Source organism: Stegodyphus dumicola, chromosome 7, assembly GCF_044657685.1.
Source record: "Stegodyphus dumicola isolate Sdum_Otavi_A_Nest chromosome 7, ASM4465768v1".
Classification (NCBI taxonomy): Eukaryota; Metazoa; Arthropoda; class Arachnida; order Araneae; family Eresidae; genus Stegodyphus; species Stegodyphus dumicola.
The window spans coordinates 116,449,056-116,461,557 of record NC_140774.1 but is presented as its reverse complement, the minus strand read 5'-3'; the positions used below and the strand labels follow the sequence as shown (position 1 = coordinate 116,461,557).

The 12,502-nt window shown below is 30.0% G+C and overlaps 1 protein-coding gene across 3 annotated transcripts in view; it reads left to right on the top strand.

The window, feature by feature from the left end:
* LOC118204188 (cGMP-dependent 3',5'-cyclic phosphodiesterase-like) overlaps positions 1 to 12,502 on the top strand; it is a 157,602-nt gene that overhangs the window by 68,760 nt on the left and 76,340 nt on the right. For all 3 annotated transcript variants that reach the window (XM_085820735.1, XM_085820734.1, XM_085820736.1), the window contains exon 6: positions 7,939 to 8,004. In XM_085820735.1, the coding sequence (XP_085676861.1) occupies positions 7,939 to 8,004 (66 nt within the window). The remainder of the gene's footprint in view (positions 1 to 7,938; positions 8,005 to 12,502) is intronic.

The window sequence follows — 12,502 nt, the reverse complement described above, 5'->3', positions numbered from 1 at the left end:
TGTACTTCCGAACATCGATACAATTTGAAGTTAAAAATTTCTCAATTTTGGATATTTCTCCTTATCTAAAAATTTGAATATTTCTATTCCAGTTACTCCACAAGATGTAAAAAATGGGTCAGCTTGCAGGTCGCATAATTCTATTTGATATTTAAGATCAACGGAGTTGATATTAATTGGATAACAAAATAAATCAATAGACTGTTTAAGATAATTAAATTGAGAAATCTTTCATTGAAATCTGTAATTAGCATATTCAATTTTGGTAGAAATATTTTAAAATTTGCTTCTATATTACATTCCTTCATTTCTTCATAGATCTCTTTGCAAGATTCAAAATGAAATAAATTATTTTGCTCTAAATTAAGCCTTAACAATTTTAATTTGTTTCTAAATCCAGTAGCATATTTTATAAGGGCAATGCACATTTTGATCTTGTCCTTGCAAGGATTTATTCAAAATATTTTAATAATTTGTAGTGTCCGTTAGGAAAACAAGTGAATAAATAAAATTTTTATCAACTAAATTTGCTGTTAAATTTTCATCGACGGCAATTTCTGTGAGAAAAAGATGAACTTCTTTTCGAAATGTAAAGGATCTCCTCAAGCACTTTTCAGCACTTAACCAACGAGCATTACTGTGTAAAATCAGATCTCCATATTCAGCTTCCAATTCATCCAAAAACATTTTAAATTTTCGGTGTGTAAGAGAACGATTTCCGCCATGAATTAAATTAGTAATTTTGCAAACCTTGTCCATTACGTCTTTTAGTTGTAGGGATAAACCACATAATGCCTCCTGATGGATAATATAGTGTAACATACGACATGTTATTCCTTCTTTTTGCAAAAGTCCCGCGAGCCTAATATTTTTGCTTGTCATAGTTCTAGCACCGTCGGTTACAATAGCAGTGCACTTGTCAAATCTGTCATACTGCTCTACTGAACATTTTAATTGTTTGTAAATATCTTCACCTTTTGTTGTTCCGTGTAATGATTGTAATTTTAAAAGTTCTTCTGAATAATTATAATTTTCATTTACAGTTCTTATAAAGATAAGCATTTGACTTGTATCGGAAATGTCTGTGCTTTTATCCAATGCTACCGAAAAATAACAGGAACTATTGATTAGGTTTTCTAATGTATTAGTGACATGCATGCTAATCTTGTTTACAGGTTGGCTTACTATCTGGGGAGAAAGGATACTTACTGTTTGAAATTTTCTTACCATTTCGTTGTCATTAAATACTTGAGCCATTTTTATGGCACATTTTTTAATGAATTCTCCATCCAAAAATGGCTTCTTTGCCTTTACTAATTCTAAACAAACTTTTAAATGATGCAGATAGAGATGCTTCTTGAAATTTTGGTTCTTGATTAAAATAAATCGTTTGATGATCCAGCTGCTTTTTCATTTTTTTAACTAGTGGTATTTTCATGTCTTGCATGTACAAATGATACTTTTTTTCATGCATTGAAAGATAATGATGCTTCAAGTTATATTCTTTACACACAGCACTGATTTGAAAACATTCCAAACACTGTGGTTTACCATTCTTGTTCAGAAGAAATAAATAATCTATCTCCCAGCAATCTCAAAATTCTCGATTTTCGAGGTCTATTTTTCTTTTATTAGTAGCACTCATATTCAATAATTATTTTAATTAATAAATAAATATAAAATTAATTTAATAATATTATAATACAGTCACCCCTCAACAAATTCTAGACAAAAGACTGCACTCGCATGATTGCATGAATCAACCAAATAGCGCAGGGTAGTGTGCATATCGCGTGCGCCAACCATAGATAAACAACAACCAACCACAAATATAATATGTGGCACTAACATTGAGCCAACCATCATCAGACGTTAAACAGATTGCTGCTGTATTCAGCCAAATTAAGTGAAGTTATGCAAACTACCTACTTTAAACCTACTTTAAATTCAAATTAGTACTAGTACCTACTTTAAATTCAAATTAGATTTAAATTTTCAAACAGTAAAATAATTTTAATAATAATAATTTAGTAACATAAATTTATTCGTAGTAAAATGTGATCGAGGGCGGTAAAAATAATTTGTCGGGCCACCAGCTGAACAGCTCTGTCCTAGAATAAGCCTAGAATTAAAGATATTCCTGACCAAGAAATTTCTTTACAATCAGTTGCAATTGTTCAGTCCAGTGGAATTGACCAAGAATTCACCAAGTGTATGTGTAAAAAATAAAATGTCAAAATACAAAATGTCTTTGGGTAAACTCTTAGGGTCTTAGTTGTCTTAGAGATATAAAGTGTTATTCAAAATTTCATTCAGGCCAATTCAAAATTTCATATTGCATCAAGTAAATTAATTTTAATTTCTAATTTTTTTTCCTTGAAAATTTTATTTTCTTTAATAAGAAAAGGCATAAATTTTATTTTTTAGAACTTCCATTTTTCTTTTTAGTATTTTGAATAAAAAAAATTGTAATGCTACTCTTTCATTATTTTTTCAAAATAACATCTGTAATTTTGAAGAATGCATGTTTTTAATTGATATTATTGTCATAACTTTTTACATACTTTGACCAAACAGCATATGCCTAGATATTATATACAGTGCATAGGAAAAGCATATAATACTCATATTTTATACTTGAAAAACAATGCCAAGCATTTTATAAATATTGCCAAAGCAAATAAAAATGCTAAGCATTTATATAAAAAAATGCTATATAAAATGCATTTATATAAAAAATTTTTATAAAATGCTTGGTTATTTTGCTGAATGCCGACATTTCATTCTTTGCCAGTAACACACACACACACACACATATATATATATTAAATATAAAATTTGAAAGACACTTAATTGGCAATAAACCTTTAAATTTCTAATTTTCAATTAAAGTACAACCCCTTCAAAGCATCTGCAATTTCCTTGCAGTAATTGCATTGCTGTAGACTGTTACCCAGTCATTGTACAGGATTAAAATAAAGCGCTGCAACATTATAAATACCAAAGCAACTATTACACATTCTCTTTTTCCTGCCTACAATTACTAGCTAAAGTGTTCACTTTGTGCCTTTTTATATTTATCTCTTGCTTGTCTACCTGTATTCATTAGTAAAAACGCAATGCGTCATTATTAAAGTTGAGGGGAGCAGATTGTACCCATTGTGCTGTGCCATGCCATAGAGTAATCATTGAGTATTAAAAGTATGTTTGGATTATCAAGTGATTTTGTAATTCTTCAAAAGTTTCCCTAATCGATTTTTCAGTGATCCTCTAACTTCAGTTCACTCACAATTGCAAAATAATTGGTGTATCCTTAGTCAAGCACTTATCTAATATCAAATTATGTTCAACAAGCTAAATTATTACTCACACGAACATGAGCGAGAATTTAACCTTCCAGCACTTGCATATGTGCAAAGTTTACGACAAACTAAGTTTTTAATGCACGTTTTTTGCATATCGAAGCTGAAACATTTGAATGTCATTTCTATTCCTCCTTTCTACTCTCATCATGGTATGGGCCAATTTGACTTTTTTTTTTTACTGGGTATTTGTGTTGCGTGGCAGCTTTTTTGTAAAAGTTACGATACGCGCGTGTTTGTGGGTAAAAATTCGGAAAATATTTTTTAATTTTGTGTTATTAATTGCCGTGTATTATTTTAATTTGAATACATTTGGCTCTGTAAATTTTATATCAGTTTTCATGGCAAAAAAAATATATGAAGCCAGCTGATTTTGCTCGCATTCTTCAAGAATTATCTGATGAAGAAAAGGAAGACAAGGAAACCTTTGGATGGGAGAACAATAGCGATTTCCATTCCTTATTTTCTTTCCATTCCTTATTTTTGTTATTTCTATTATTTAGAAATAAATAAAAATATTAAAGTTAGTTTAAAGTGTGTTTTTGTAACCAGTAAGAAGTAAATTTCCTTGCAGAAGTAAGTAATGCTAAACTTACTTTTTTTCCTACCAAGGTGTTTTCCTTTTTTATTTGTCTATACTCGCGTTTGATGAATATTAAAATTAGCTTCGATTTTAAAATGAATTATTAAATAATAAATTTAAAATGTTCTATAATGAAATATATCATTGCATTTCCATCTCACTAACATAAGAACTTACTTATATTTGAAAATAATTTACTTATATTTGAATGTGCTAGCATTTGTATTTTGCAATAATGAGATTAATATTTTATTTTTTAACAAATTTATTATCAATATTCACTGATTTCTGTCGTTTTGCGTGCCGGTAAAATAACGGATGTTGCAAAAAATACGACACGCGCGTATTCATATAAGATTGCCAAGCGCGCCTACTGGAAGGTTAAGAAAAGAGAGAGAAGATAATTTACTGCTATTAAACTAATTAACTGGGATACCAGTTTATCAGAAAAGTTCTTAGCAACAGAATAATCAATCAAATTCTTAGAATTGAATAGAACTGTAATAGAATCAAAAATATCTGCCTAGAAGTAGATCATCTAAAAGATGAACTAATTTAACTCATACAGGTTTTATAGACAATCAAATTCTTTTCCATTTTATTAATAATTCACTTAATAAAACAGGAATGAACTTCCTATTCAAACTAGTAAGTTACGAGTTAAACCATACTCAAAGGATGAGTCTGGATGTTTTGTTAGCTTTGAAGCTTTGTATATTCTGTATTTAATTGTAAATTCTTTTAAATAACTCTGGCCACTTTCCTTTTGTTAACCAAAAACATTTAGTTTCTAAAGATCCAAATATCGCTGATTGTGGGTGAAGACTTTTGGCTGTTATTCTATTTATTTTCCATTTCCTTGACTTTCAAATATAGAGTATTTTATAATATTTTTAATTTTGATGTATTTGTTTTGACCCAAAGCATTTTATTTACATAATAGCCAAAAGGGAGATTAAAGCACTCACTTATCACCCTCACACTTAATATTTAGATTTTTTTTTGGTTTGCAGCCAACCATTGGACTTCAAATTCTTTTTTTACCATTCCTTTCTATATAAACAGTTTTAACACTCTTTTCCACCTCTTTTAACAGTAAACCTAAGCATCCCTCAAGTGTCATTCCAACAAACATCCTATTAAAAACTTCATAATAGCAGCTATGGAATTTAAATTGCAAGTTATCATTAGAATTATACATTTTTGGCTTATATTTTTGTATATGCATGTAATTAAGACATTATAATTGTGTAGTAGTAAATTGTATAATATTTTTGCATGGATTATATATGTGTTGATACTTCTGAATTCCCCGTCAGTTTTTATAAAATTCTTTTTGTAAATATTTTCTTTTTTTATTGTCATTGGGAGAATTAGCTTTATATTTCAAAATTATTAACTATTCATTTAAATATAAATTTTATATATTAGTTTTTTACGGTTAAAAGAATTCATTCAAATATCCGAAGGATACAAAGCGTGATCATGCAGGAATTGTGAATTTTTTGGGGGAGGGTTGATTCTCCTTGATAGGTCAACTCTCCAAGAAAATCAGCAATAATTTACTTGCTTTTTTATGCATGTTCTGTTCTACCTTACTTTTATGTATTTACCATTTTTTTTTTCTATTTTAAAATGTATGATTTTAATGAATATCATTACAAGTTTTATAGTTTTAACACAGTGCTCTTAAGTATTAACACTTCCAAATTTCAATTTGCAATGGTTTACATTTTCTTTCTTGGGAGATAATTATAGATGGAAAATTAATAATTAATTTTGCCCTTCTCTTAAATCTGGCAACTGCAGACATACATGCCTGCTTTTGGAATTGAGAAAAACTCCATTCAATGTTAGCTACACTGTATGTTAAACTGAAGCAAGTTTCTCACAGCTTTAAGAAATTTTCTGGCCTAATTTATTATTATTTTAAATATGACAATTTCATTTCATTGAATATTTTTATAATATTTCTTTTTTTTTTTTTTTGTTGTTGTTTTGTTTTAGTCTCCTTTTGTTTACATTTTATTTACATGTTTTATTTACAAATTTTTTTACATGTTTTAATCTTATTATTGATTTAATACTTGTGTATTGTTGTAATGTTTTTTACATTTTTACATGAATGTTTTAAACTGATTTGTAATGTGTAGGGAAATTCTTGACATGCATATGGATTAGCTAAATTTGAGGCATTAAAAATTCAAGTATAAAAAATTTTTAATATTACATATGTATGACAAGGACGAAAAAAATGTCTGAGCAGTTCGGAATAGAGTGAAATAAGCTAAATCCCCCTGATGAGTCGGCATTATTTTCTGCCATTTCAGTTGTTCATCTCACTTGAATTTGCTTTTCCGTAACTATTAGCTAGTGCTTGAAAGACAAATTTTCTTTTTGATTCCATCTTTTACCTTTATCTTTTACATATTTTTCTTTTGCAGTCTTTATAAATTCTTTTCAAATTTTTCTTTTACACTTTGTTTTTTATAAAATTAATTTCTGTTTTTTAATTTTTTATTTCTTTATTTTCTTAGTATGACTTAGTTGATTGGAATTAATGTAGACTTCAAATTGTAATTCCTGTTTTTACTTAATCGGCATAATTAATAGTCCTGCTTTCCTTTTGTTTATGTTATTACATATATAATTTATATATAGACAATAAGTAAGAAATTTAGAACAAATTACACAAAGATCTGTACATTAAAGTGAAATTCAGTACCATTAAATTTCAGAATTCTCTAAAAATTCTTAAAATAAACCAAAAGTCGGAAGAATTAAAGAAATGTGACACCCCCCTGCAAAAAAAATGAACTTGAGATAATTTTGTTTTTAAATAAAAATTTGTGATACTAAATGTATATATATATATAAATATGAGTATTTACGTACTATGACAACTACCATGGCAACATTTGCCGATAAAAATCTTGATTGCCATTTTTTGGTTTATGTTTCTAAATTCTTTTAAAATAAAAGCCCTAATTATAAAGGAACAAGAACTTAAGAACCAAAAATCCCAAATATATATATACGTATTATAAATAAACGTATATATATAAACTATAGTATAATAAATATGAATTAAAAAATTAAAATTAACTTACTTAAAACTGGTTTAAAGAAAATGTTAGCTAATGGCGAAGAAGGTGGCAGGAAATGGCTTTCAAAATAGCATTGAAAGACGTTTCTTTTTTTTTTTTTTTCCACCAAATAAATTCAGCTAAATAGGTATCCAAATGATGGCAGCTTGTCCCACGTTGTCTCTTGTTCTTCCATTTTGCGGAAGAATTAATATTGAATATACTGAGGAAATTAATGGTAAAATTTTATTATTTGATTTCTCTCAAAATTTGGGCATATTTTAAAAATTAAATCTCACTTGGCAGTGAGTCGTATACAAGCATAACAAATCTTGTGTAAATATTGTGAACCTTTCTTTACGGTTACTCTGTATTTTTAAAATAGCAGCTATTTTTAGTGTATTTAAGTTTTTTATTTGTTTTGCACTAATAGTACATTTTAGTTTTAATTATAGTGGCTCAACCGGTATAGTGGTTAGTATCGCTGACTTCTGTGCCGAAGGGTCTGGGTTTGAATCCCTCCATAACCTATCTTAATGTTAATCTGTATAACCTACAAGGGTTACGAGATATCTAGGTAGTCGTCATAGTATGTAAGTACCTAAATATGTGTGTGTGTGTTTTCAGTGCATACATATTTAAGTTCTCAATTCTAAAAATTAAATATTTTTTATGTTTACCAAGGTATGTAAGAATTAAATATTTTTAGAATATTAAAATGAATTAATAATGTTTTTGTTTTGAAATACAGTGCTACTTTCATTATATTTTATTGTATGCTTATTTAAATATTATATAAAAATTGAACCTCTAATCTTTGTTTATATTTGATTATTTCACTTATAATTGATAAATGGGATTATGTATTTTATTACTGTTAGCTATATTTTTCAATAACACTTCATAGGTGGAAAACACAAATTTTCAAAACATATTGGAAAAGAAAACTAGTGTTATAATGAATAAAGCAAAGGTATGTGTTTACCAAGGTATGTGCTGTCTGATTCGTGTCTAAAGCTTCATTCAGACGGGGGCGTAAAGGGCATAAGTAGTTAAAGCCGAGCTCCATTGCCAAGGCAACCAGTCTGTGCTACATCACAAAATCTGGTTTAGGGCTCGTGGCATAGGGTTCAAAGTTTTCAACTTTACGCCAAGTTTGGGATAAGTGCCTACCAGTCAGAGCGAAGATAAAACGAAGCGGCGTTCTACAGAAGATTTCGCTGTCACAAAACAAGCAGAGCAAATGTGGGAAGTCAATCGAGCAGGAGAACAGCACGGGAAAGTTGTAGACACATCGACGCATGCGCAAATTTAGCTTCTCCCATTGGCCACGGCTTACACCCCGTTCTCGCAAGTGTAAATGGAATTCCCGTATTTTAAGCCCTTATGACTATGCCTCTATGCCCTTTACGCCACCATCTGAACGGAGCCTAAGATATTTATTTACCTTGTATTTGCTATTTTTTAACACTGGCTTGTTATGAATTCATAGTCTGCTGTAATTTCTGTTTCTTTGAATACTGAATTTAATCACATAATTAATATTAATCTTTTTACTCTGGAAGCAAAATGTATATTCGTAATTTCATCATTATGAAAATTAAAAGCAACCAAATTTATTATTTGCAGGATTTTGAAACATATTACAAAAAACTACCACTTATTTAACATTAATAAACTGAGCTGTTTATTACATTCAAATTTCCGGGAACCAAAACAAAAATAAAACCACTGTTTATTAAACTCATTTCAGCCATTTATTAAACTTGATTCTTCAGTATTGGGTTATCCTACTTGTATAAAATGTTTCATAGTTTATCCGTTTAGTGTATTGTGGACAGTTGCTTTATTGTTCTAAATTGCAGTGCTTTAATAAAACGGGCTTCACGAAAATTTCCCAAACCCTCAGTCTCAGTACCCGCAGTGTTTTCGAATTTGCTTGGATGAAAAAATTTAGTTGAGCAGAATTTCCATATCTTAACGATTTCATAACCCCAGTCAGAGCACTGACCTTTAGTTATATACCATCAATTCAAGTTTTTTAGGATTTTTATCCACCTTGCAAGTCTACTGTAAATTTTCACAATCCCAAATGGGGTTGTAACTCATGGTTTGAATACCACTGCTCTAGAGGCTCTTAGTGAGTGAGGGTTCCTTCTCAAATATCAACTGATAAGTGGTGGAAGTGCAACTTCTGTATCACAACTTTTAAGGTTTCCATATTTAAAATTGTCCCTTTGAGATGCATTCATTATGTTCACAAAGAGTTGCAGAAAAAGGTCATTAAATGCATTTAAGCATTACTGTACATTAGAAGGCTTTGAATGGAAAGGAAGTGCTAACTGTAGACTGAAGAAAAAGCAAGGAAAGCACTGGTCATTCCTAAAATCATGAAGTGGAAAATCAGTTAAGTAGACTAAGGGTAGTTCTGATGGCTAGAAATGCAAATTTTGCAATTTGAATCAATCACTGGAAGAACTATCCTTTAAAATTTTTTCTGTGCTTAACATGTAACTGTAATTTTATAGTGCCAATCAAATTTAACATTTACGATGACGTAACAAGGAAATGGCACATAACTCTGGTATGGTATCATTAATCAACCATTATATTGCAATTTATCTGCAGTAAACTTTGGTTTACGAAACTTGGTAGGCATTAATCTCCTGACATCATAAGTAAATGCATTGATAGTAATGAAAGGATTGCATAATTCATTAAATCACATTTGTGTTTGGACAATTTTTTTTTTCCTTCCTGGCAGGGACAAAGGTTGTGTAGCTATCTCAGCTTCTAGTCACAATTTAATTTCAAGAGGTGGCCATTCAAACACAGGCTTTCCTTGTAAACAATGTTTCTTTCTTAGAGAAATGGGATAGCCACTTGTTTATCCCTTGCCAATTCCCAATCGTAAAATACATTGAAGGGGGTACTGATTAGATGAAAAAAATTTTTGCACACGTAATGGCGATTATTGTGAGAAAAGTCACCAAACCAAACTTGCAGTACCTGGTACTAAGGAAATATGTTCATCCCTCCACACACACGCACGCACGCACGCATGCACGCACACCATAAAAGGGGGAAGCAGATAAAGTAGTGAGGTTTTAACAGAAAATTTTATATGTTTTGTAGGATTGAGAATATACATGATTTTGCTTAAGATTTTAGTTATAATTTTTATTAGTTATTCTATTGGTAAAATCTTGAATTAAAAGTATAAAAATTATCATCATGCATTATTTCACAAGTTGACTTTGCTTACCATACTTTTTTTATATGCCCCCATGGAAATATTTTACTCTTTATAGCTTGCATTCTTATGAATATGAAGACGTACATAGGGGCTAATTTTTAAGAAATATCTGTTTTGCTATTAACCCTTTGACAGTTAGGGAAGTGAGCAGTTTTCATTTACTGAATTCACGTTTTTCCCTGCCGTTCTTTCAAAACTGTCACCCTTCTCTGACGATGCCATAGATAGCTCGCCTCACGCGTTTTAAAAGTTTCTTAAAGTATTTGTAGTACATAAATAACAGTTCTTACATACTTTGAAATAATTAATAAATGATAATTATTAAATAGTAAATTATAAATGATTATAATCAATTATACAGTACAAAGTCTGTAATCCAGGACTTCGGTGATTCCGGACTAGGGGTTTTTCTGGATTATAGATTATCAATTTAAATGTGGTAAGATGGCATGCAGAAATTATACAATTAAAAATATGAAACTGTAATTTATGAAATAAAGAGCAATTATAATCTAAAGGGTATCAAATTTTACAAAAAAAAAGCTTAATATTTATTTGTTTACTATATTAAACACTTCTTTCAATGTGCACATGCATAAAGCATACATTATGCGCATTCTTTATGCGCATGCATAATGTATGCACATTCTTTACGCGTATGCGTAAAGTTTGTGGCTTTGAGTTCCGGATTATAGATCATTCCGGATAATGGATGTTCAGATTACGGACTTTATACTGTATAAATAATAATAGTTAATTATAAATATGAGACAAATATTAAATTGAAAGGACTAAATAAATACAACTAATGTAAAACTGTATGAAGCAATTAATACACTTATTACCTAAAAATCTTTTTGTGTGTGATATACTTTAAAACATGGAATTGCACATGATGGGGCATTATAGTTTTTGCACGTGTTTCATGGCGAATTGGCATCATTTTTGCTGCAACATACCACACATCGTCTAGTAGGTTCTTTTTTTTTTTTTCTGTAGGTGGAATATAATCAGGAAAGTGGCGTGCTTGCAATCTTAAAGTATCCGAAACTGTTTCAGCAGCATTTGGTTTCAAATGTCTGTGAGTGTGATATTTTTCAACAATTCTTTCAGCTAATAATCTTGAATCATCTTCTGAGCTTGACATACTGTGAACAAAGTCTTCATCAGCCTCAAAACTTGATGAGCTTTCTGTATCACAATCATAATCATCATCATAATTATCTAACTTTTGCTTTTGAGCCATTTTACTTTACAAACACCCTAAAAACGTGCCAACATACGCATAAAAAGAACAAAGTAAAAAAAAAATATTCCCCCTTCATTATGAAAAGAAATTCATAGAATCCGTACTGCCATCTGTAGACAGTAAAACTAACTAAATTCCCCCTTCATTATGAAAAAAAATCATGGAACCTGTACTGCCATGTATGGACAGTAAAACTAACTAAATTTTGTGAATAGGATTCCTTTATAACATAATCAATGCAGAATAATAATGCTGAATGAACTTAGCTCGTTAGCACGCATTGAGGAAAAATTTCACTACAAGAGTAGTGCTCGTTTCAAACCATTTCAGGTGAAATCTTGCTCTCGAGCGGAACTCGTTTGCGCACATTATGGAGCATGATTCGATTGCGAGCTGAACTTGTTCATAACCATCAAAGGGTTAAAAAAATCTGATTTTGTGTGTCATTTTCTATTTTTTATATAATTTTATTTTTAGTTTAAATAATTATTATTACAAATAAGGAGTTTTTGAATATCATCTTCAAAGAAGTGTGCTACTGTGGCGGAAGAGTTATAGGAAGAACGCGGTTCTATAAAGACTGCTGTTCTATGAGATTGTTAGTCTATTATATGCAGTTGTTTTCATGTCTCTGTCACTGATTTTCATGTATGAATGCTATTCGCTCAAATCTCCTTCAAATTTGAGTCTCAGCTGCTTACAGCAAATCTTCATTGTTTAAAGATAGTTTACTAAAATGGGATTTATCAGGGATTATTTTCATAACTTCATAAACAATGACATTCATTTTTGCCACTCATATCATTGTTGCCATACATTTCACATATTTCACTATGAATATCTGTAGATTTTACGTTTCCTGCTGTTATGAATCAGGCGACTGCCTTTATTTCACAGTTTGGTGGGGCACTTGATTTTCTTAAATGTTTTAATCTTGTACTACAAAGCATACTGATTGGTTTCATG